This window comes from Leptodactylus fuscus, chromosome 9, assembly GCF_031893055.1.
Source record: "Leptodactylus fuscus isolate aLepFus1 chromosome 9, aLepFus1.hap2, whole genome shotgun sequence".
Classification (NCBI taxonomy): Eukaryota; Metazoa; Chordata; class Amphibia; order Anura; family Leptodactylidae; genus Leptodactylus; species Leptodactylus fuscus.
The window spans coordinates 24282483-24309463 of NC_134273.1; the positions used below are offsets into that span (position 1 = coordinate 24282483).

At 43.0% G+C, this 26981-nt stretch overlaps 1 protein-coding gene across 1 annotated transcript; it reads left to right on the plus strand.

The window, feature by feature from the left end:
* Positions 1 to 4091: 4091 nt before the first annotated feature.
* On the plus strand, positions 4092 to 26643 carry NCF2 (neutrophil cytosolic factor 2). The gene is made up of 15 exons (XM_075287839.1): positions 4092 to 4339; positions 6618 to 6700; positions 7050 to 7158; positions 8568 to 8705; positions 12228 to 12335; positions 12880 to 12939; positions 16652 to 16695; positions 16950 to 17091; positions 21981 to 22043; positions 22471 to 22570; positions 23497 to 23546; positions 24659 to 24810; positions 25364 to 25469; positions 25591 to 25744; positions 26491 to 26643. The coding sequence occupies exons 1-15, from the start codon at positions 4166 to 4168 to the stop codon at positions 26559 to 26561; spliced, it is 1554 nt and encodes a 517-aa protein (XP_075143940.1). The 5' UTR covers positions 4092 to 4165; the 3' UTR covers positions 26562 to 26643.
* Positions 26644 to 26981: the final 338 nt, after the last annotated feature.

Consider the following 26981-nt stretch of genomic DNA (forward strand, 5'->3'; position numbering starts at 1 on the left):
ATGACAAAAAACGGACCTGCATCTACATATCCAATCATCCTCTGAAATGGCTAAAATTGGCCAACAAATATCTGGTGTGTGTGGCCGGGTCTCAGCAGTGCTTGGGGTCCCCATAGTCAGACCTCAGTGATCAGTGCGTTAGAACATCCCATCTGAGATACAAGGATCATAGTGATGTTTTTTGGATGTAAAGACCATCAACAGTAGTTCACCATTGGGTAGTCAAATTAGAAAAATGGACCCATCTATAGCTACTTGATGACTGTTTCCAAGCAGTATTGTTATACCTGCTTGATTCTGTAGATTGAGTGAGTGGAGGACCTATCACCATGTGCTTCTAGTTATGAAGATCAGCCATCTGCTCATTCCATTTAGAAGACGTAGTCTGTCATAGATAACAATTCCCTTTGAGAACAACTATTTGGGTGACCCTCCTCATTACACTCTATAGAAGCTGCCCCTCAATAGACAGACCATTACCCATTAAGACACCACACTTTGGACTCACGCACTGTGAATAATCTGGGCATCGCAACGTCAAGAAACGAGCATGCAGGAGACATCATGGGAGTGTGGCTGCCAGCATTGCACCAAAAAGAGCAATAACAATGTCAGCACCAGGTTAACAGAAAAGGGAACCATGTTAGGGACTATCTAGAAACATAACTTGAAGCTTTTGGGCCCCAATGCAAAATCTGAAATGGGTTCTTATGTACCCTATACTGTTCAGAATAGTGGCATACTTTATATGAAATTGGGTCCTTTGAGGCCCCCTTAAGGTCCAGGGCCCAGTAGGAATTGCTACTGCTGCACCAGCTATAGCTACACCCCTGGGACTATTAATGAGAGCCATGCTGGGGACCATGATTTAGAGGGGTGCTAAGGTGGGAACTAAAAATTTGAGGGATGCAATGCTGGAGATCAAGAATGATGAGGCCATCCTGATCTGGGAAAAGGAAGTGGTCACCATTGGTGTAAAGAGAGGCCACCTAGAATTGTATGTTTGGGTTACTTTTTTAGTCCTAATTAGAGATGAGCGAACACTGTTCGGATCAGCCGTTCCGCACAGTACGCTCCCATAGAAATGAATGGAAGCACCTGGCACGTACACTTTGCCGGCAGCCGGTCGCCGTGCCAGGTGCTTCCATTCATTTCTATGGGAGCGTACTGTGCGGAACGGCTGATCCGAACAGTGTTCGCTCATCTCTAGTCCTAATCTAGATGTGGGTCTTTGTAATATGCTGATGAGATATAAAACATAAAGCTCATGATTTTAGGCTATTTCATCATCATTTGTGGCTTTCAGAATTTGGACATATTTATGTGCTGACTTTTCTGCATAGAGTAACAATTATTAGAGGACCACCCCCCAAAAAGACCATTTTCTGTGCAAATTTGGGTGGTCCACCCAAGAAGGATCACTTGTATTTGCAAAATTCTTCTCCTATCTCATCTTGTTATCATTGTAGTTCTCATAATTGAAGCAATTTCCCTTTTGTTATGTTATGAAGCAACGATCCAGGGGCCATGATGATACACGTCGATAATGCAATGGAATATTTCTCCATAACGTTTTGCACTTAAGGGAAAGGGAAGGAAATATTTCCACATTCTTGGCTTGGTGGCTACTGAACTGATCTATGAAACAAAGCAGGCTATGTTCTCTTTTTTGGGGTATAAACCATCCCTCTCTCCATGGGTTCTACATAGGCCAAATCTGCTGTCAGGCACCTCTGACGTTCGCTTATCTCTTGAGAACAGGAAGGTGCATGTTGAAATTCAGTATTTCTGACCCTTCTTCCTTCCAAAATCAACAGGGTAGAGAGGAGATATTTTCATATACAGTAAATGGTTCCAAAATTGGTGGGTTTGGTCACCTTAATGCTTCACTGCGATAGCTAAGGGAGAGGGTAAGGTAGTAGGGACACCTGCTTAATCCTTTCAGGACCCAAGAACATCAAACATATGTGGTGTATATAGTTAATATAGCTGAATATTTTATGTTGCACACACATTTCTATCAGTAGCGTCCTCACAATGTAGCCTCATTTACTAACATTAATTACTATGTAGCAGGGATCATGGGTGTGCATGGATTCTGCAACGCATCCGTTGTGAGTGTGCATAGCCTTATAGCAAAGTTGACTTATCTGTTATATGATCACACACTTCTCCCTTCACCTAGTACAGAGGTATGCTTTAAAATGATGGCATTAAAGGTTGAGTGCTGCGGCCTTTCCAAAGAAACCAAGCACAGCCCCATACATTGCATAGCAAATGTAAACAATATTGCAGCTCAGTCCCATTCACTTAAAGGGATTCTACCATTAAAATCAAAATTTTGTTGATCACACATAGGAATAGCCTTAAGAAAGGCTATTCGTCTTCTACCTTTAGATGTCTTCTCTGTGCTGCCATTCGGTAGATATCCCGGTTTTCGTCAGTATGCAAATGAGTTATCTTCCAGCACTGGGGGCGGAGCTGGGTTCAAACTTCTAGGCCTCAGGCAGAGTCGACTGTGCATGCCTGCGGCCACAGGAAAAATGGCCATTTTCTTGTGGCGGCTAAAAACATTAAGCTGGTTTAAGCGGCCATTTTCTTGTGGCCTATGGGCATGTGCAGTCAGCTCTGCCTGAGGCCTAGAAGTTTGAACCCAGCTCTGGAAGAAGGCACTTGAAGACGCGTAGAGAGGCCGTTTCTGAAGAAGATTGTTTGAGCGCTGAGGACCACCCCCAGTGCTGTGAGAGTACTCATTGCATACCAACAAAAACCAGGATTTCTACCGAACAGTGGCGCGGAGAAGACATCTAAAGGTAGGAGAAGAATAGCCTTTCTTAAAGCTATTCCAACGTGTGATAAACAAAAAAAATTGATTTTAATGGTAGAATCCCTACAAATTAGACTGCACTATAAACATACAATGTAACCAACAAACGTACCGTCACATGGTGTGTGAAGCAGAAATTGTGCTCATGGACTTCTGCTGTTGCTTAATTCTTTGCAGTTTTAACTGTTTGTCTAATTTGTATCCATTAGGTCACCCGCTTAGCATAAAGGGTTCGTCCAGGACCTGAAGGTGATTATTACTGATGACCTATCCACAGTATCAGATTGTCAGGGTCTGACACCTGGATCTCATCCCAATCAACCCTTTCTGCCGCTGGAAGCCATTTACTAGATATATGCTCTGCTCCTATTTAAGTGAATGGGAACAAGGCTGCAGTTCCAGGCACCACCACTACCTGTGCACTGAGTTTTGTATATAGTATACAGTGCACATATGTATGCATATGCAGTATACATATAGAAGCAGAGGGGTTCCAGCTGTATACCTAGTATATATGACTTCCAGCAGCCAAAACAGCTGATCAGGTCAGGGTCACACCTTAACCAATCTGATACTGATGAACTATCCTATGGATCAATTACCATCAGGTCCTGCACAAACTCTTTAATGGAAGGGGCAACATATGGCGCCTTGCAGTTCTGGAGTCCTGGGTTCAAATCCCGCCAGGAACAACATCTGCAAGGAGTTTGTATGTTCTCCCTGTGTTTGTGTGGATTTCCTCCCATACTATAAAGACATACTGATAGGAAAATGGATATATGGGGCTCACAATCTACATAAATAAAAAAAACCTCTTTAATGGTTTACTAGGGGGTCTGAAGTAGTCTGAAATCCGCATCTATTCTCATAAACTGTCTGCTGCTCTGTTACACCATGCTTTAAACTGCAGCTTTAACTTTTTAGATTGATGGCTGAACTCTACCACAAGATCCTTTAGGGAAGGATGTATGGAATAGAATTGTTTCTCAAATGAATTTATGAAGGACTAATGTATATGATCTCAATCTCAGTACACCGCTGCAGAATTTGTTGGTGCCATATAAATAACAGCTATAAATGAGTATATGGAGAATACCGGCTGTGAACACTTCAGCCCTTCCAGTCTGCGCAGTAGTAATAGAGGAAGAGCATTCAATAGGGGAAGTTGTTACGTGTTGTACAAAACTTTGGTTTCAGAATCTGTTGCCTACTGTTGTGTAGTGTCACATTGTTTCCTCTTGTGTCACAGCACATATGAAGAGTGCCGGCGCTACAGGGGTGCAGTTACTTGTCCTAAAACCTGGTCACAGAGGAAGGATCCCATCCTAGTGCACCGTGATGGCTTTGGTTGAGATTATGCGCCTATGGAGCGAGGGAGTGGCTGCGGCGGACAAAAATGACTGGAATAACGCCCTGAAGGCTTTTACAGCCATCACAGACCCTCGATCCAAGATCTGCTTTAATATCGGCTGCTGCCATCTGGTATTAGGAGATTTACATGGGGCTGAACAGGTAAAACAATGTCCTATTTTTGTAAGTGCGAGTCCTGGGTTCCAATCCTGCCAAGGACAACATCTGTAAGGAGTTTGGATGTTCTCCCCTTGTTTGCGTTTCCTCTGGGTCCCCCAGGCCCCCCCCCCCCCCCCCCGCCACTCCAAAGACATATTGATAGGAAATTTAGATTGTGAGCCCTATATGGGAAAGTGACCACAATGTCTGTAAAGGGCTGCAGAATATGATGGCGCTATATATATAACCCCCATATAGAATAGATTATAGAATGGCTTCATTTGTCCGCAGAATACAGGTTACTACATTGTATGATCTCAGCATACGGCAGCTGTGGGAAATTGTAACGCCTGTGTAGTCTTACAGTTTATTTTTGGTAAGACACAGCTGTGAATGGGAGTGACTCTAAAAATGACCTTGTATTTAGAAATTGTCATTTATGCCCTAATTTTTAGGGTTGTACCCTGTGATGTGTTCTAAGATAGGGAGGCCGTTGCTTTCATGTAAGTGATTGACTATTAGTCTGTCATTGCTGGTAATGCAGAATTGCAGTTTTCCACAAGGGAAAACCTATACTCTATTAGTACTAGACCATTAGTGAAATCACTGGCGGGTGACTACGGGACTGCACGGTACACCATATGACAGCACCGTTAGGTCCGGTTCACATCTGCGTTCAGGAATGTGTTTGAGTAGTCCGCTTGGGGGATCCCCAAACCAAAACCTATAGGTATAGAAAAGCGGTTACCTGGGAAAACACGTGGACCCCATAGACTATAATAGGGTCCGTGTGGTTTCCGCTGCTAACCACTTTTCTCTCCACATGTTTTGTGCAGATACCAAACGGAAAGCACATGGACCCATTATAGTCTATGGGGTCCGCGTATTTTCCCAGGTAACTGCATTTCTATGCGAATAGGTTTCCATCCGGGAGGATGTGAACCAGAACTTAAGGTAGGTTCACATCGGCAAATCTGGACATTACTGGGCCGCAGGTTCCCTCAGGTGACCTCCCCCTAGTCTTTGAAATGTACAATTATTGTACGTTCACAACAGTGGTGGGGTGAGCGGAGTATCCTCTTGGTACCATAAAATAGGGATCAAGGTTCCAGGAGGATGCGCACAGGCTGTGTTCTATGTTTCCAGTGGGAAGAAAATAGAAGATGCGCACAGGCTGTGCAAGAGGAGGTCCTACCCATCCCGTCATTGTTCTCTAAGTACAACAGAATATGCAATGGTATGTGGGGAGGGGGACTATTACCTATGGGGGTGTTATTAGCTTACTATTACAGAAATAGTGCACCCTTGCAGGTAACAGCATTACTTATAAGGGTGGGCTATTACCCATGGGGGCAGTATGACTATTACTGTCATATTAACCCCCACCTCCCCGATAAATATCAAAACACAAGAAAAGAAATGGCCTGGATATCTAATACTAAAAAAACCTCAACTTTTATTGTGATACTGTTAAAACCTAGACATATACCCATAACTCATTACATTGGGCTACATGAGAAACACCACACTACCTAGCAACGTGAAACCTCTAAATAACGGCAGGCGACGGCTATCTTAGATTTTGCCCAATGTTGCAAATGATATGTGGTGCTAACAAGCCCGCAACTACATAAATGTGCAGTTCAGATAGTACAACATAGAAGACTCAACATTTAGATAGAGAACATGAGGTCAAGTCGGCTGTGCCAGCGGGCCTCGGGCAGAGCCGACTTCACATGCGGGCAGCCATAGAACTACAGGAGAATACTGCGCATGCTCGCTTAAGTGGCCACAAAAAAATGGCCGCCTGCATGTGAAGTGAGACCTGCTGGCAGAGCCGACTTTCGCATGCGTTGAATTTTGACCCGCCGTGCACCGGAAGAAGACACTGTGAAGAGGCCGTTGCTGAAGAAGATGGAGGCGGTGCTGGAGAGTTCTCTCGCAGCATTGGGGACGCCCCCAGTGCTGTTTGAGTGCTGAGGACCGCCCCCAGTGCTGTGGGAGAACTCATTTGCTTACCGACAAAAAACAGGGTTTCAAGCGAACGGCGGCGTGGAGAAGACATCGAAAGGTAGGAGAAGAATAGCCTTTCTTAAGGCTATTCCGACGTGTTAAGGTTTGAATGATCGGATCCTTTTAATAAGGGAAGAAAATCTGTAGAGAAAAATGCAGTAAAAACGCAATGAAAAAATGCGGTATATGTAAATGTGATATGTATACGTAAGTGCGATAATATGTCATGTATATGGATTATTTTACATTACTATTGCTGTCTTTTCAGGCCTTTACAAGCACCATAGAAAAAGACGCACACTTGGCTGTGGGGTATTTTCAGCGTGGTTCAGTCTTCTTCAAGAAGGGCAAGTAAGGAACGCCATAACTTTTATATAATACAGGTCTTTTTTACAATTAGTGATACTTAAGTCTTTTTTAAAGGGGATGGGCAGGATTAATAAAGCTTTGGCTGAAATAAATTGCAGCAAAATTTGCAACAAAAAACGCTGCGTTTCCGCAATGTGGAGCCTTAGCTTAAAGGGTTCTTATAACATCAGTCCCTTGAAGATATGGCTGGTGCTATGTGTTGGCCATTCAGACAATTGTTTCATACTTGTAAATTCTACTAGATACTTTCCTTATGTATAGGGAAATAAATTGCAATGTATACTAGTAAATTGCAATGTATGCTAATAGATTGCAATGTATTCATGTACAGGTATAGCGAAGCGCTCCAGGACTGGTCTCGCTGCTTTACAGAGCTCAGGGGTAACCAACTCATTGACTACAAGATCTTGGGCCTGACTTTTAAACTCTACAGTTGTGAGGTGAGCGACTAGTCAGAAAGTAATGTTACTCAACCAGGAGCTCAACTATTCAGTGCTATAGAAATGGGGATGACATATGGATTTGAAGATGACAGAGCTCAAAATCCAAGCAACCAATAGTCGCACTATATTAGTAATTCTATTACAGAAAAGATGGTTGTTTTGATGGGACAATGCCTTTTTGGAAGGGATTTTGTGTTTTCATTCTTATGGCTAGGTAACAATTTTGTTTCCCCTGGTTGAATTCTGTGCAGGTGATCGGTATCAGATCATTTGGGTCTGACACTTGGCACACCCATCAATCACCTGCATACTCTATACAGTGTAAAGAGTGTCAGCTTTTGGCTCTGTATACTGGATACGATAGTGGCCATGCCTGAAGCTCAGCTCCCATTGATGGCCAATAAACAGTGGACGGAGCCTTCTGCTTCTGAGTCCATGTACTCTGTAGTGCCCATGTTAAGTCATGAGGCTCAGCTCTTACTCATGGCCACTTCCCTGTGGATGGACTTCTGCACTTGATACACCATTTGTGTCTGAGAGACCATTGCCCTCTTGCATTCAGGAGGTAAGCTACATTCCATGCTACAATTCTGAGGATATAAAAAAACTCAATAAAATCTGTGTGCAATATATGACCTACATATATAATATTTTAGTGACAGGCGACGGCTCTTCTGTAATTGGGCCCCAGTTTTCTGGAGTAGCCCCAAGACTGTTTTACACTATGTGTTATGCCAATTTAAGTTGTGATTCGTAACAAATTTGTTCACACCAAAACAAATCATTGCTCTGAACCGTCCAAACTAGAGATGAGCGAACACTATTCGAAACAGCCGTTTCGAATAGCACGTTCCCATAGAAATAAATGGACGTAGCCGGCACGCGGGGGTTAAGCGGCCGGCCGCTTCCATTCATTTCTATGAGAGCATGCTATTCGAAATGGCTGTTTCGAATAGTGTTCGCTCATCTCTAGTTCAAACCTGAAACAAAACAAATCTTAAGGGGTTCACCCATCTCTACTGATGAAACATTCACTCCAGTGACTGCCTGAGGTTCCTCGGAAATAGACTGTAGTGCCCCTCATATTTGGGTGTCTTCTACTGGACCATTATTGTGTTAGAACCTGCACACATTGGTAGATCCTCTGGTATACTGGTGGGCCAGTCCGATTCTGTCTATAGGAAAGGCCAAGTTGTTTAGTTTAATATGGATGGACGCAGATGACAACCTCCAATTTTTTAAGGTTACAGAATGCAGATTCGTTGCAATGTCAATTCCATATATCTGATTTCTGCAAACCCCATTCACATGAATGAGATGGTTGCCAAAATTGCCGACATGTTACTGTTTCTGACTACTATTAGGTGTTATTTTTCATGTCTTTATACTTTTGGTACTCTTTTCAGGTGCTATATAATGCCGCTCTTGCAAATGTAAAAATGGGCAATTGGGCAAAAGCAGAAGAAAACCTCATCCTAGCCCTGAGTCAGAAGGCAGAACCACGACATGGTACCAAGATAGAGAAGGCAATGCAGGAAATCCTGGTGAGCCCGAGACGTCTTCTAGAATCTTGAGCGGTTGTGTGTAGGACTATGCAGGATACAAGGGTTTTTGTTCTCTATGACTGGGTTACTCCAAATTTCCACTTGCAGTATCCTGCTATTATGACTATGTAGTATAGTTATGTACTTAGTTGTAGCCCTGTACTAATTTTATGGGGCCATTTTCTACTAGAAGTGACTCAAGATCATCTTAAAGTGATTTGTACAGGTTAAAAAATGTTGATGAACTATATTAAGAATAGATTAGTATCTATATCAGATCGGTGGGAATCCAACACCCAATGCCCCCATTGATGAGCTGTTCACATTAACTAATACACAGAGAATGGAGCAGTCAGCAGTCAGCATTATTCCCTTTGCAGTAGCTGAAACTAGAGTTACTGCAGCTTAGGCCCCATTCAAATGAATGAGAGCTGATCTGCAGTACCTTGTCTGGCCACTACCCAGAGAACAGTGCTGTCTGCTTCCTGCTTCTGTGTATTAGCTGTTGAGAATAACTGATCGATGGGGGTGCTGAGTGTTGGACTATCAGAACAGCACCGACCTGATATTGATAACCTATCCTTAGGATAGGTCACCAATATTTTTCACCTATGTATTTCAGGTATACTAATATATCAGTACTATACCAGTAAAGGACAAAGTATACCAGACAGACGATGAAACATTATTATATGATGGGCTGATTATATTTGGTAATAACGCCTTTCAATGTACCTTATACAGATCTGATAGATTCTCGTGCTCTCTGACCATTTTATAAACTGTGTAACATGGGCCCCCCCAGCTACAATGTCTGATTAACAGTACTGATGTCTTATGTGGGAGAGGGGCTTTTGGGCTTCCTGAGGCTGCATTCACACTACGGAACGCCAGCGTGTATCACAGCCGTACACGCCGGCGTTACAGCAGGACTGCCGGACACTTCCCATTCATTTCTATGGGAGCCGGCATGTGAGCGCTCCCCATAGAAATGAATGGAAAAAAGCAGTCCATTCATTTCTATGGGGAGCGCTCGCATGCCGGCTCCCATAGAAATGAATGGGAAGTGTCCGGCAGCCCTGCTGTAACGCCGGCGTGTACGGCTGTGATACACGCTGGTGTTCCGTAGTGTGAATGCAGCCTGAGACACCTGCCCTAATGCAACTGTGTCTCTGCGTCCCCTCTTCTATGTTTTTGATGATTATACTTCTACATACTGATCAGTTTGATTAACCGCCTGTTAAAAGGGGTTTTCCAGGCTAAATAAATTGCTGACCTATCCTAAGGATTGGTAATCGATATCAGATCCAACAACAGGGACCCTCACCAATCATTTGTTCTGAGCAGCTGACACACAGAGAATGGAGCAGGAAGTAGACAGCACTGTTCTTTGTGTAGTGGCCAGAACAGGTTACTGCAGATTAGTAATGGGAACAGCTCAGAACAGCTGATTTGTAGGGGTGCCAGGTGTTAGATACCCAATATGATATTGATGACCTACTTTTAGCACAGGTCAGCAATATTTTCAGCCTGGAAAACCCCTTTAATGTAAAACAGATTTCTACAAGTCACCATTGTCCTCATAAAGTATTTGGCACAGAGTGGACAATACGGCTCTATAAGTTTCCATGTTCAATAAAAATTCTGCTTGTCAAATAATGACATGTCTGCAAACCACAGAAGGAAGCCGGGATGATAAAGCAATAGGTATGTAGTAATAGTTTCACAAGGCCATGTAAGACCGGAAAATGTTACCTTAATAGGTTTTGGAAATGCAAATGTACCGACCTCATAATACAGTCATATTATAGAGGTTCTCCAAGACTCAATATTGATGGCATATCATCACTATCATATTAGAAGGGGGTGACACCTAGCGCCCCACTGATCAGCTATTATGTATAGCTCTGTATACTATGCAGTGGTTTTGTCACGCTATTGCAGCTCAGCTCTCCCACCGATCCAAAAATGATGTCTATGGGGATAAAAAAAAAATCTTTAATATACAGTAACTGCAACCTTTGTAAACTGTAGAGTCCAGATGATGTAGATTCATCCAGGGCAAGTAGAGATGGAAATCCACTGTCAGATCACTGCTTATAGTAGTCAATTTTGAATGGGAGAGTAGTGTCCCATTGGCTCAGAGGTTATCACTATTGATTTGTAGCACTGGAGACCAGGGTTCGAATGTGACTAAGGGCAACATCTGCTGTTCTCACCATGTTTGTGTGGATTCCTTCTGGTTTCATTCCACACTACAATACATACTGTAGGATTTGGAATTGGCTTTCCAATGGGGCAGAGACCTGTGCAAATGATGACAATTTGTGTACAACGCTCTGGTATACATTGGCCCTATATAGAATAGCCTTGTGTACTCGGCACCAGTGCTTTAGATAGAAGACAGGGGGCCTCATAGCAAACATCAGAAGGGTACCAGGACAGAAGGGCTTGATATTTTTTTCTTCTACACCTACTTTTTAAGATGCATCAATTACCTACCCCCTTCTTTCCAAAAACTGAAATTTGCCTGGAGAGGGGACTCATGCACAAGTCCTAGTGATTCTATAGAAGTAAAAAGGAACCTGTCACACGAAAATGCAGCCTATTATAGAGCAGGAGGAGCTGAGCTGATTCCTATACAGTGTATACAATCTTTGTATGTACGGTCATAGAGGAGGGATCACTGATAGCTCCGCCTCCTGGACTTTTTAACATCACACGAGGAGAGATGGATAAATAACAGGTTATATTGAATCTTTACATAAACCTATACATCAATCCGCTCAGTTCCTCCTGCTCTATAACATACCATCTGCAGATTGGGCTTCATTTTTTCATGTGACAGTTTCCCTTCAAGGTGACATTGGCCGCCTCTATAGTATGTGCACCGGTGCTTGCCACATTATCAGAATGCATCTATCTATAAAGGTAACACTTCTATTTCTTCAGCTATAGGAAGGCATTGATATCTATACAGTTCCTTTAAAAAATTTGTCTAGCTCCAATGAACATCGATAATAGAATTTTTGCTCTTGCATTTTCCCACAATTCTCTGGAGTGTTTTTTTTTTTTTTTTAATAGCAAAAAATAGAATATAAAGCTCTGGGGAAAGTTGAAGAATTTTCCATAGATTGTGAAAAGAACATGTAGTGCCGCTGAAGTGTTCGGCAGAGTGCGCTGAGCGTTCAGATGGCGGCACCCAATGGCTTCATGGCTGCGGCGGCTGTATAATTCCTATATGTGGGCTGACAGCTATTTTTACCTCCGAAGCTTCAGCGGCCTGATAATTATCTGACAATAGAAGGTTCTCAACAAAGGGAAAGGGAACTTTCTTGTAAGAAATCCTCAGCACATATAGGATGGCGTGACGTCACCGGTGAATGGCTTCTACAGGTTTTGTCTTTTCAGCTCCTTCAAACAATATGTATGATGCTGAGAGATTGATCAGCCGTTCTCAACACAATGTGACAATGTGAATGGTAGCCTACTGTGAACACGTTAACTATTTTGTGTCTGTAGAAACAAAAGGACTTTCCTCCGACAGTGATGCCGCAAGGGAGGTTATTTCAGCCAAATGAGAAGCTTGTGGAGCAACTGGAGAAGAAAGACTTCTTGGGTAAAGCGACGGTATGTTCAGAAAGCTACAATAGTGTGAATTAAGTCAACACTATCCGATCAGGTGTTCTCAGTAATTGATACCCGGAAAATAGAGCAGGAAGCAGACAGCTCCGTTCTCTGTGTAGTGGCTGAACTGAGTTACTGCAGCCTAGCTCCCATTCAACTGAATGAGAGTTGATCTGCAGTACCTTGTCTAGCCACTATAGAAAGAACAGAGCTGTCTGCTTCCTGCTTCATTTTCTGCTGACAATAGGTGATCAATAGGGGTGTCAAGTCTTGGAAACTTACCGATATAATAGTTATGACCTATCTCTAGGATAGGTCAACAATATTTTTAGTCCAGATAACTCCTTTAATAATATATTCAACAAAGACAAAGCCTATGTAGTAGAAGTCCCTGGAGTACTGGAACAATATAGTGGTGTGACATGGTACTGCAATCTCAATCCTCTTCAAGTAAATGGGACTGAGCTTGCAGTATACCACACAGTATATGGAGTTGGGCTTGGTTGATGTGATCCTCTAACTAATGAAGATTGTTATTGCTCTGCAGGTTGTGGCGTCTGTCGTCGACAAAGACAGTTTCTCTGGTTTTGCACCACTGCAACCTCAGGTAAAGTTAGAAGAATTTCTCAGTATCATTTATACTCTCTCGTCCTCTAATACATCATTTTAAATATTGTAATTACCAGTTCTCTTAGATAATATCCCACAAATCTCTAGAATGATTGAACAGATTTAATTTGCCTTAGATAATCAGATTGGTTGTCACCATAGATGTAAGGATGACCTTGCTGCGGCTGAACCATGTGTCCATATTATCACACATATACAGGAGCAGCCCACGAGAGGATCTGCTGTTGGGCAAAGACTCTGTCTCAGTAATGGGCCCCAAAGGTCCAACAAATGACAACCATATTTGGAGCTTATTTGGGAGCCAATCTCTTGCCACAAGGTATCTTGATAGATCTTGGGCCTCATTATTATCATTACTGGTGGTGGGTCCAAGATATTCAGTCCAACCATGTCTAGGGCCAGCTTCAATTGTCTTTTCTCTTCTGCGAGTAAGGACTTATGTCGCACGAAGTCACATGAAAGTAAACTTATTATATCTGAGTTACATCCGACAAGTACTGTATATATGAGTGTTGATAGTCATGGGTCCCAATGCAAAATCTGTAAATGGGTCCCTAATACCTTGTGGCATTTAGAATAGTGGTATATTATATGTGGGAGAGAACCTTTGGATACTATGCACCTATACCTATGGATGATTGCTGAGGTGCACTGGAGCAAGGGACCACAAGACCCTGTCTGGGATGACATGAAGAGACAGAAGGATTGGAGCAAGCCTACATCACAGAAGATCTGTGCTTAGTTCTCCAAGATGGTGGAAACAACTTCCCTGCCCAGATCCTTCAAAACCTTCTGCAAGTGTACCGAGAAGAAGAGATAAAGGGCAAAGGTCACACCAAATATTGATGGGATTTAGATTTCCCTTTTGATCATTTCTTTGGCTTTTCAACAATTGACCCCATCTCTTGAGTTCAATGAAGGTTGATTCCTGGAATGTCGGGTAAACCAATTGGAGAAGTGCACAATAAGAACAAATACTAGCGAAACTGCTCCACCAGACAGACACTGTAAGTCTAGGGTTGCATAACATGCCCTGTGATGGAGGGAGGATGGAGTAAGTAAAGGGGAAGTGTCTTTCCTAATAGCTGCTGTTCTTTGTGCACAGAACTGCGGTTCCTGGAGAAGAGAGCGGCCCACTCATATGTCATCTATATATCCATATAGACCTATATGTCCACTGCTTGCATAAAATAGAATTATTATAGAAGTTAGCGCCAATTAAACTTGAACCCAAACAATAGTAAACAGATTAGTTGCTAGGGAAGCGATGCCTGACAACCTCATATAAAAGGAAGTATATTGCTAGCAAACCAATGTGTCGCAAAGAAGTCCGCTGTTTATCTTAAAGAGCTTGTGCAATTACGGACACTTATCCCCTAGAGAATAAGAGTCAGGTCACTGGGGGTCCGACCGCCAGGTCCCCCAGCAATCGGGAGAACGGATGAACAAAAGTCTCCCTAAAGTCTCCTGGTAAATGGAGTACAAGTGTGCTTTGTGACCGGCGCTCCATTCACTTCTATGGTTCTGGACTGTAATCTCCAGCAGTGCCTGCAGTTTTATAGAAGAGAATAGAGCGCTGGTCACACAAGTACACTGGCACTCCATTCACAAGGAGGTTCATCATCCTCCTGATCGCTGGGTTAGGGTTAGCATTTGTTGGTGACCTTTTAGGTGTCAAATAAAATTTGCATGCAGTTGTATAGAGGACTCCAAGAATGAAATTTACTGGTGGGCCATGGGCTTCCCAGTCCAACACTGCGTACAGGGCCTACATTTGGGTGATATATTGTAGAAAAATCAAGAGAAGAGCTAGACCAGTGGTCTGCAACTTGTGGATCTCTGGTTGTGGTGATTATTTTTGGAGCCCCATTAATTCAATGGTCCTTTACTTTTAGGATTTATATACAAAGCATACAAATGAGCATAATATACTAACTTAGTGACCAACTGGCACAGTGGGATACAGGGCCCTGTCCGCAAGGGCTTACAATCTATAAGGGAAGGGGGTGCTAAAGACAGTAGGTGAGGGTAAAGTTGTTCAGATATTGGTATGGTGGCACTAGTGTTATTGAAGGTTGTAGGCCTTCCTGACGAGTTGAGTCTTCAGGGTCCTCTTGAAGGTTTTGATTGTGGAGACAGTCTATATATATATATATATATATATATATATATATATATATATATAATATATATTGGCAGTGAGTTCCAGAGTTTAGGGGGTTCGAGGGAAAAGGCTTGGAGACAGTTTTGTGAAGTTCAGATAAGAAAAGATAGAAATCAGAGAATATCAAAGAGAAGATCAGAGAAAAGAGAACATCGGAGAAGAAAAGGGAGGTTTTTAGAAGATCTTCGGTTTTGGTTTGAGCATTGTAGATGATCTGCCTGGATGGCCATTGCTGTTGGACTGAATGTGAACTCTACTAATGAACGTTTCGGACACAATTCCCAGTTGGAGACCAGTTAGCTGATAGTGTTCCCTCCATTCATCTCCTTTTATTGATTTGACAGGATGCCGTGTACTGGGAAATAAACCTTTTATAGGACCATTATGGTCAGGTCTTCTGGGTGTTATCCTACATTGAACTGGAATTAATGAGCACTTAGCTACAATTTTCTGTCAATGTCCTGTATATGGATCACTTCATCTAACTTACCTATTAAAGAATATATAGCAAAGCTAATGACTATTTGTTATACTAAACCAAGTAGGAAATGGGAGGAGGGGAGGGATTTACTAAAATTAAGTGCAGTCTCAGACTAGACAGTCTTATACTCTAATGCTGAATGATAAATCTGGGGCATCTTTAGACTGTCTAGTCTAACATTACACCGCCTATTAGTTGACTTAGTTTCCAACAAAAAAATGCAAAAATTTTGGTGCATTTCTGGTGCACAAAATGCAAATTTATTAAGAATGTTATTTCCTACCCCAGTCTAAATATTGTCTCCAACTGGAATAAACTGAGCGTGAATTATCGGAAGTCTCCGACCTCTTAATAAATCAGGTGTAGTTCTGTACGTCAGAAAGGAAATCCATACCAGTCAGGACCCGGCATCGATTTCCTATATAAGTGACACCAGTTTTCCGGCGTGAGTTATAGTAAATAGGTGAGGGTGAGGAGACACCACCCTGGCTTGCCTGCTCTGCTAACATTCGCAGAAAGTGGTGAGCAAGGCACAGAATGGGGGATGTGGCACAGCCTTGGCAAAATAACCAGCCTTGTGCCAAAGATACACCATGTTATCAACCATCTTCACCAGAAAACTGGCATATATGGGTTGATAAAGTTCCCCGCAGTGTTGCATCTTTCCCGACATGCCCAATCCTTTTCTGATCAGCCTCTTCCCTTCTTGGATAAGGTGCAGATTATACATAGGGCAGCATGGTGGCTCAGTGGTTAGCACTGCAGCCTTGCAGCGCTGGAGTCCTTGGTGCAAATCCTGCTAAGGGCAACATCTGCAAGGAGTTTGTATGTTCTCCCCATGTTTGCGTGGCTTTCCTCTGGGTACTCCGGTTTCCTCCCACACACCAAAGACGTACTGATAGGGCATGTAGATTGTGAGCCCTATATGGGACAGTGACTGATAACATCTGTAAAGTGCTACGGAATATGATGGCGCTATATAAGTAAGCATAATAAATAATACATAGATTTTAGATGATGTTTTTTTCCTTTTTATGTTGATAGACCAACGAACCACCAGCACGTCCGAAAACCCCTGAGATACTGAGGTAAGACAAATAGGTTTATCATGGACACCAGAAACTAAGGAAATCCTTATCTAAATGGGAAGAATTCTGATGTCCTTTATATTGTGTAAACTTTGGTGACCACTTTTACTACATTCATGTAATTCTTTGCACTATTGGAGATCTTGAAGCTGGTGAGGTCTACTTGGTTCTCGTAGATATCTGTTTGACTCCATAATGACTCTTACCCCAGTATCAGACAGGGAGTAGAGTAACTTTTTGGGATGTCTTTCCAGGACCCTACAGGGACAACCTCACCGAGTGCTATTTGAATTTACTCCGGAGACCATAGAAGAGCTGGAGGTCATGCCCGGGAATATCGTGTTTGTGCTGAAGAAGGGGGATGATAACTGGGCAACTGTTCTGTTCAATGGAAAGGTAAATCTGGTGGAAAGGTTGGGGCCTGAATCTATAACAAGCATAGGCTTTGTGGTGGATTCTGTTATAATAATATTGTTTCATGGCCTGTTGCGGATGGTATGGACAGCAATGACCTGAGGGGCTGCCATTGTAGCAGGGCATCAGTGATAGAAAGTGACTAGTCAGTGACTATCTCATATACTATGCACAGTTTTATGACCACTTTAATAATAGGGCAGATTGCACAGCTGCACTGCCCTCTAAAACCCACATTGAAGAAAACAAGGGGCTAATATCTAACCAGAAAGCTGTATCATGGTGTCCCTCAGCATGGATTTGGACTAGGCAGTCATACCTCCACACTGGAATATGAATATAGTATTAGGGTGTACGTAAACCTGAACACTCATGTGACTAGGTCAGAGCCACTGTAAAGAAGACTCAGCATGACTATGTATCATATGGTCACCGATTATATAGGCGTCCTATCACACTTCTTATCAAACCCATAAAAGACAGAGATGGACAGTTTTTTATGTGTTTTAAATTACTTTAATTTCTGTGGATATTTTGGGCTGGATAGACCATGAGCTGAACAGTATGAGCGGATACATTGTGTTCTGAATATTCTTTGGTGACATCCAACCATCTGCAACATATGAATATGTCCTGTGAGAGCCATCTGTCAGTACCACAATGTATCCGGTTATACAACCTCATACAGATTGGTATATCTGTGAGCCTCCACTAGATGATAGCAGCATCATTATTTAGAGAGGGAAATTGTATGGGATGGCTATAGGGTCAAGAACATAGGGGGCAGCACTGAGGCATATCATCCCAAAAACAAACCACTGATTTCGTAGCAACAGTTAAAGCCCTGTCCCAGGAGGAGATGGTGCTCAGCAGAGGAGGGGGCTGATCTATTTTTCCAAAAATGTAATTTATAGTAATTTGGAAAACAGATGTATGCGGCACTATGAGTAGTGAGTGCTTGAAGTAGTGTCCCAACCCTTTGTATATAAGTAGAATGAACTCCTGCACTCATTTAAATAAAACCTTTCACAACTACCAGGATTTCAAGTTTTTAGCATCTGTTAATAGTCACCACTCCTCTGATTTCTGCACAGATGAAATTTTCTCTCTAGCCCCCACCATTCCTGAGCAACTAACACAGGTAGTTTTGGTGCTGGGCTGGGGTGATATGCTGGTTCTGGTGACACTAACCCATCTATCTGCAGGGCTAGGGTGATATGCTGGTTCTGGTTCCCCTAACCTATCTATCTGCTGGGCTGGGGTGATATGCTGGTTTTGGTAACACTAACCTATCTGCTGGGCTGGGGTGATATGCTGGTTCTGGTTCCCCTAACCTATCTATCTGCAGGGCTGGGATGATATTCTGGTTCTGGTGACACTAACCTATCTATCTGCAGGGCTGGGATGATATTCTGGTTCTGGTGACACTCTCTTTTACACATTGCAGTAACTATAGGATTTGCGCTGGAGCAGGGCTATACTATTTTATATACACCATGAATAATTTCCACTATCTGCAGATACCAGAGCTAATCTCTATAGCTGAAATATGATGAATTGCTGTGGGTAAAACCATAAGAGAGAGAGATAGGGCCAGGAAGAGATAAGGAAACGTTCACCACAGAATGAGTGATATTGTACAGAAAGAGGAAATGTAGCCATAGAAGTAACATTGTATCCAGTGTATTACAATTACCAGGGAATGTTGTAGATACATAATGTCACAATGAAGATTGGCCTCAGTTCACACTACACTTTGAGTCTACATTGTAACCTATTTATTGTCAGGAAGTCAGAAAATTTTCCCAACATGTATGTCTTATTCACATTTACTAGCCAAATCTATGTTTTTTTGGGATACATTTGGCCAGTATATGTATACCTCTGATCCCGCTTCTCAATATAACTGTACAGGGGCACATATAGGATTTTCCCTGAGTGAGGGGTGCATAATGTGTGTGAGTGGGGGGAGGCTGTATTATGGAGGGAGTCTACCGTAAGCGGTATAATGTCCTTAGGTCCTACAGTATAATATCATTGCCCGAGGCCACGCAGTATTGACTAGAGATGAGCGAACAGTGTTCTATCGAACACATGTTCGATCGGATATCAGGGTGTTCGCCATGTTCGAATCGAATCGAACACCGCGTGGTAAAGTGCGCCAAAATTCGATTCCCCTCCCACCTTCCCTGGCGCCTTTTTTGCACCAATAACAGCGCAGGGGAGGTGGGACAGGAACTACGACACCGGGGGCATTGAAAAAATTTGGAAAAAGTCATTGGCTGCCGAAATCAGGTGACCTCCATTTTAGACGAATAGTGGATTTCAAATCCGGGTCATATGAGAATGTGAACTTTGTGACTATGAGACAGGGATAGCTGTACAGGCAGGGATAGCTAGGGATAACCTTTATTTAGGGGGGAATGTTATTAAAAATAACTTTTTGGGGCTCTATCGGGTGTGTAATTGTGATTTTTGTGAGATAAACTTTTTCCCATAGGGATGCATTGGCCAGCGCTGATTGGCCGAATTCCGTACTCTGGCCAATCAGTGCTGGCCAATGCATTCTATTAGCTTGATGAAGCAGAGTGTGCACAAGGGTTCAAGCGCACCCTCGGCTCTGATGTAGCAGAGCCGAGGCTGCACAAGGGTTCAAGCGCACCCTCGGCTCTGATGTAGGAGAGCCGAGGGTGCACTTGAACCCTTGTGCACCCTCGGCTCTGCTACATCAGAGCCGAGGGTGCGCTTGAACCCTTGTGCACACTCTGCTTCATCAAGCTAATAGAATGCATTGGCCAGCGCTGATTGGCCAGAGTACGGAATTCGGCCAATCAGCGCTGGCTCTGCTGGAGGAGGCGGAGTCTAAGGTCGGACCTGAATGGAGACTGGTGTGGAGCGATCTTAGACTCCGCCTCCTCCAGCAGAGCCAGCGCTAATTGGCCGAATTCCGTACTCTGGCCAATCAGCGCTGGCCAATGCATTCTATTAGCCCGATGAAGTAGAGCTGAATGTGTGTGCTAAGCACACACATTCAGCACTGCTTCATCACGCCAATACAATGCATTAGCCAGTGCTGATTGGCCAGAGTACGGAATTCGGCCAATCAGCGCTGGCTCTGCTGGAGGAGGCGGAGTCTAAGGTCGGACCTGAATGGAAGAACAAACAAAAAGGAACAACAGTTCCAAAGGGTTGAAATATTCAACATACAAAATAGTATGAAACAGTATCTTTTATTAATGAAAAATCATTTCCAAAAATACATAATACGAATAGTATGTTAAACACACAGACACAAATATTCAACACAGACAGAGGCAACCATATCACAGTAGGTAAAATCACTGGGAAAATGCTGGAAACATACTACTAGGCACAGCATATAAATAAAGACGCTAAGGTGCCGGCACATATGACACTATGTATACAAGTGTGTCTATTACAAAGTCCTTGCTGGCACAAAGGTACATACGTAGATGTCAAAGAATGTAAAGAGTGCAGTACTGACATAAGAACATCCACAAAATAATGCTAGATGGTTTTATTCTCTAAGGGGCATATGGAGTAATATAAAGTGCACATAAATGTATACGCCCACTAGTGAATAGTGCCTAGATACAAGACCTGAATGGAGACTGGTGTGGAGCGATCTTAGACTCCGCCTCCTCCAGCAGAGCCAGCGCTGATTGGCCGAATTCCGTACTCTGGCCAATCAGCACTGGCTAATGCATTGTATTGGCGTGATGAAGCAGTGCTGAATGTGTGTGCTTAGCACACACATTCAGCTCTACTTCATCGGGCTAATAGAATGCATTGGCCAATCAGCGCTGGCCAATGCATTCTATTAGCGTGAACTGAGTTTGCACAGGGGTTCTAGTGCACCCTCGGCTCTGCTACATCAGATTGCTACATCTGATGTAGCAGTGCCGAGTGTGCATCAGATGTGTAGTTGAGCAAAACTGACTCAGCACTGCTAAGTCTCTGCATTCGCATAGGAATGCATTGGCCAGCCTTCGGCCAGTCAGCGCTGGCTCTGCGGAGGAGGCGGAGTCTAAGGTCGGACCTGAATGGAGACTGGTGTGGAGCGATCTTAGACTCCGCCTCCTCCAGCAGAGCCAGCGCTGATTGGTCGAGTTCCGTACTCTGGCCAATCAGCACTGGCCAATGCATTTCTATGGGGAAAAGTTAGCTTGCGAAAATCGCAAACTGACAGGGATTTCCATGAAATAAAGTGACTTTTATGCCCCCAGACATGCTTCCCCTGCTGTCCCAGTGTCATTCCAGGGTGTTGGTATCATTTCCTGGGTTGTCATAGTGGACTTGGTGACCCTCCAGACACGAATTTGGGTTTCCCCCTTAACGAGTTTATGTTCCCCATAGACTATAATGGGGTTCGAAACCCATTCGAACACTCGAACATTGAGCGGCTGTTCGAATCGAATTTCGAACCTCGAACATTTTAGTGTTCGCTCATCTCTAGTATTGACCGGTGAGGGAGCAGTAAGTAAGGACCAACTCCTTCTCTGGTCCTGACACCCCTCCAGTAACCAATGAGAATTAGCAAGGGGGTGGTTTTAACTATGAAACTACCCCATTGTGTATGTCCCTGTTACTGTACGCAAAACTGAGACTGGTCCCATAGATTTCCACTAAATGTACCATACATCTTTATTACTAGAATATAATTCTGGTTACCACTAGGGGAGCTGTCGGCACATGGATTTGTACAACTACATTAGAGCTAGAGCTCTAGCAATCTGCATATAGTGAGCTCCCCCTAGTGGTAGCTAATGACAGTCATGTCAAATTAGTCTCAATTTTTGATCACTCCTCTCTGAATTGACCCCTATTTGGGTCTTGTCTTGTGTCTACAGAAAGGGATCGTACCCTGCAACTACCTGGAGCCAGTAGAGTTACGCTTCAAGTCCCAAAACCAGGTAAGACATCTAATATGCTTTACACAAAAATTACAAAAATATAGAAGTAACACTTGTAGGGAGATGGAATAATTTGTTACATCTTTTACGTTACTTATCTTGCACTGATCCTCAGTTACAGCCAATATTATAGCCCAGAGCTGTAATCATAGTTCTGCTGATTACTATTGGAAACAGTCAGCAAGGATGTTGTTAGACATCTTAGCCCAGCTACTACCATGAATTGTCTGCAAATCCTCGGGGAACGCTTTGTGCAGATTTTCAGTGAGTGGGGAACACTGGAAATATATGATCTTGGACCACCCCTTTAAATCCCCTATTGATCGGCTATGGGATCTTGCTATTGCATTTCTAAATTTTCATATAAAACTTGGTTCAATCTCAAGATGACTGTTAATGTAATGCATAAACCTCACTATTACTTTAGGCAGCCGAATCAGAGGAACAGGATGCAACAACAAAAGCTACGAGCCCAAAGCCCGACATACCCGAGCCCCCCACTTCTTCTGCCCCTACAAATGTACAAGGTATAGTCTGTGAATTTAGATATGATAGTACTTGGTATTTGCAGATAGAAAATGTCTGTCTATTTGTATTCATATAAATGTTCGGGGTTTTATGAGGGTTTAGATATGGACTCAGAATCTAAAACCTTATCAAATCCACTAATATTCTGCATATGGATTATCCCCACACGGATTCATCTCCCCGAGTGTGGCAATCCTTGTGCGGATCCATTGGAAATTCATGTGTTAGACAACGACCCTTGTGAATGTGCGCCCATGCATATGGCTAAACTATATCCTTTATCTTTATTCAAACTGTTTAGAATCCGTCTCTGTACTCAGCTCACACACAGAAGTCTATGGAGAAGGGAAGGGGAGGAGCCTGTTAATTCATTAATTGCCTCATACTGCATACAAAGTAGCAGAGTTTATCAGTTGCAGTTATTTGTGTGTATTTTCTAGTGGCCTTCTCCTCCCCCTTTCCTCTCCATAGACTGCTATGTAAAAAGAAACTCAGCCTGGTATCTGGAAAAAAGAAACATAATTCTTTAGAAAGATATTTGACAGTGTTTCTTATATTCACCTGTGCTATTTATGTATGAAATTATTATTTTATAATTGGGCATATGCTTTAAAGATATCATGAGACCAACAGTATATACCAATGGAGGCAGCCCTATACCCCTCAACAGAAGATGTAAGGTGTGTGCTGTTCCTAAGGGGTTAAGTCATCATCAGGGGGTCTGTAAACTGCATAATCTCCAAATCTTATTGAAATAAAAGGGTTGGAATAACTCATGGCCAGCATATTGACCACCTATTGGCTGGACCTGCACCTTGTATCCCTAGGATAGAGGCTTGTGTTGAGCGCGAGCTTACTATGATGTATTATGGCTCTTGCTATCATGTGTAAGAGTATATTACACCTTTTTGACTTTTTCCACTAGATAAACCAGATAAATCCACCACAAGAGAAAAATCTCCGAGTATCCCTAAGGTATGTATTGCTAGGGGTTCACATATATTTGAAATGACTACAGCTCTTACATGCTTTATAGAGGGCATGTTCACATGTGGCATATTCGTTGCAGAAATTTTTGTGCCCCTCTTAAATGATCTGAATAAGGGTTGTTGGTGAGTGATTCTGCCTTGTGTAAATATACCCTTATAGTGGAGCTACTTTGCTAATATGCTCATGGGGACCATGGCTGTGGTGGGGGGCTGTCTATGTCCTAAGGGCTTATGTACACAGCAGGACCATGTGCTTTGAACTGACTATGTTTTATAGATAGATTCCTAGGAGCCCTGACAGTGTTCTACATTATGTTTTATAGATAGCTTCCTAGGAGCCCTGACAGTGTCATACACTATGTTTTATAGATAGGTTCCTAGGAGTCCTGACAGTGTTCTACACTGTTTTATAGATAGGTTCCTAGGAGCCCTGACAGTGCTATACACTGTTTTATAGATAGGTTCCTAGGAGCCCTGACAGTGTTCTACACTATGTTTTATAGATAGGTTCCTAGGAGCCCTGACAGTGCTATACAGTATGTTTTATAGATAGGTTCCTAGGAGCCCTGATAGTGTTATACACTATGTTTTATAGATAGGTTCCTAGGAGCCCTGATAGTGTTATACACTATGTTTTATAGATAGGTTCCTAGGAGCCCTGACAGTGTTCTACACTATGGTTATAGATAGGTTCCTAGGAGCCCTGATAGTGTCATACACTATGTTTTATAGATAGGTTCCTAGGAGCCCTGATAGTGTCATACACTATGTTTTATAGATAGGTTCCCAGGAGCCCTGACAGTGTTATATATTATGTTTTATAGATAGGTTCCGAGGAGCCCTGACAGTGTTTTACACTATATTTTAAGCCATTTTAAAGAGTCGTTCATATGGGGACCCAAGCTGTCAAACCTGAAACAGAGGTTTGCCCAACTCTACTTGCCAATGGTCTGAATTTGCCTCAGTTGCCCCAAATTTTCTTCATCAACACAGGCAAAGTTGGTTTGTCTTGGCCTGGTAGAATTTATGCAAATCCTGTCCAAAACAGTCCAGTCATGTATTCATGTCATTTTACCCCCTTGTCCCTCCTCACTGCAGGTATCCATAACAGCTGCCTCACCATCATACATTGTGAAAGTCTATTACAAATACACAGTGGCTATACAAGTCTCCCAGAAACTTTCTTACGACGACCTCCTGGTATTGATCAGCAGTAAGCTGAAGCTGACTCCCTGCGCCATCAAACTGCAGTAAGTGTCGCCCGAGGTTTTCTGAAACATTAGAAAAAACATCCAATCATAATAACTAAATGACCACTGTGCCTTACAGCACTGGGTTCGAATCCAGCCAAAGGACAACATTGGCAAGGAGTTTGTGTGTTCTTCCTGGGTTTCCTCCAAAGATTGTGATTTCTATCTTCAATTGTTAGACAGTATTCACATCTCTGTTGGGCTTTCCATTTTCTGTTCTATTATAGGAGCAGAATTGAAATAATTATGGGGACTGATCTGTCATATAATGGACACAAATGGATCCCAGTAGACTCCTTTGACCATAAAGGGGTGTTGTCATTTTGGTGGATGAAAAAGTCCAGCATGCTGGGGGGGGGGGTCATGAATTTTCATTGGAGGCTTCCAACAGAACCATCAATGCAGATGTGAACACAGCTTTAGCAATGTAATCTGGGTATACACCTCTACTCAAGTCCATATACATTATCTATCCAAATTTGCACATATATCAGTTTCTCACACTATACCCTAAGGATCCATGGATGTATGATGTTTCCTGTTGTCTCTACAGCTTTATAGATGGAGAGAAAGAAGTTGCACTAAGCAAAGACAACGTGGAAAAAGCATGGGAGCAGATTGCAGACAACTGCCTGAAACTCAAGTGCACGGATGTGGAGGTAAGAGACATGTGCAAGGGGCTCAGCTCCAGATTATGGGAGGGGGGGTCTGACACCCAGCACTGCCAAATGTTGAAAACATGAATAGTCACACAGCCATGTGCACATTTACTATTCCTAGATGCAACAGTCTCTGGCCAAGGAAGAAGACCCGAGTCCTCCAGCATCAGAAGATAAAGTGGAGACCAGCGTGACCGCATTATTCGATTATGAGGCTTCACAGCCAGAAGACCTGCCCTTTAAGAAGGGAGATATTATCAAGGTTCTCAATAAAGGTAAGCATGGCTGCATACCGGTACAAGGAAAACTAGGAATGCAAATGGACTTGGACCCTATATTGAAGCAGTGTTACAGATCACAAGGCGCTCCATATGCTGCGGTATGGTGTCAGACGCCATATTGTTCAATATATGTATTGCTCTCATATAAGAATAGCTCTTTAATACAGTAAGCTATGGAAATATGCCACTTTTTTCATGTGGGTCTCATATGAGTCTGTGCACCGTTTGCTTCAGTATGGATTTGTTTGGAAACCATAGTATGGTTGTGTGTTTGATGCCTAACATTTTTTCGTAATAATTGTCACCATAGCATAATATAGAACATCTATGAAAGAGTTTGCCCACCATCACAAGTGATCATCTATCCGCATAGCTCTGGGTTTCCCAGTAGTGTAAGCGGCAGCATGCACGTACAACATCTCTATTGGACTGGAGGAGTTATACAGCCTTCCACCATCTTGGTCAATCCCATAGTCTTTGCATCTAGTGGTAGCATGCCTGTGCAACTGGAGGAACAAGGAACTTGCATGTAAAACCAAGACTGCTTTTTCAGGTGTGTTATCCAGGGTTATGTGTTCTTCAGGACAAGTCTTAGCCTTGGAGGACAAACATCTGCACTACATTGTGATGTGCTGTGCAGACTAAGAGCACGTGTTGGTGCGGAGATTCACTTTATGGGGATTCTTAGCCATGAAATGTGAGTAATGATACAATTTCATGGTACTTTTGCTTTATTGCAGTGTCGCAGGAATGGTGGGAAGGAGAATGTAATGGGAAGGTGGGCATCTTTCCATCTGCCTTTGTACAGTAAACACTCAGCCTGTGAAATTGCAACCGATGCCAGCGGAGGAGTCTGCAAACAACCATGTAAAAACTAGAAATCCATCAGCCATTACCAGGTTCATCAAACATTGCTTTTCTTACCACAGTGGTCAGATTTGCAATGTCAGGACGCTTTGTCCCACATATATACAGGTCCCCAATGATCATGACAATGTGGGCTCTCATATACTACATATAAATGCAGCCACGATTGCACATGGATGAACACACTGCATTCACTTCTATGTGACAGAGGGAAATCGCCAAAACACTGGCGGTCTCATAAATGTGACTAGAGCGGGGGTCATGCTTGCAAACCACCATTCCATTCACAAGGTGCATGCCCACTTACCAGTATCAAACTCCTTTTAGGCTATATCCATCTTCACCAGCCTGTTTTTTGAATCTA

Coding starts and splice junctions, on each gene's coding strand:
- NCF2 (XM_075287839.1), top strand. CDS start 4,166: ATGGCTTTGGTTGAGATTATGCGCCTATGGAGCGAGGGAGTGGCTGCG. Junction 22,044..22,470: donor GCTTCAAGTCCCAAAACCAG/GTAAGACATCTA, acceptor CTATTACTTTAG/GCAGCCGAATCAGAGGAACA. Junction 22,571..23,496: donor TGCCCCTACAAATGTACAAG/GTATAGTCTGTG, acceptor TTTTTCCACTAG/ATAAACCAGATAAATCCACC.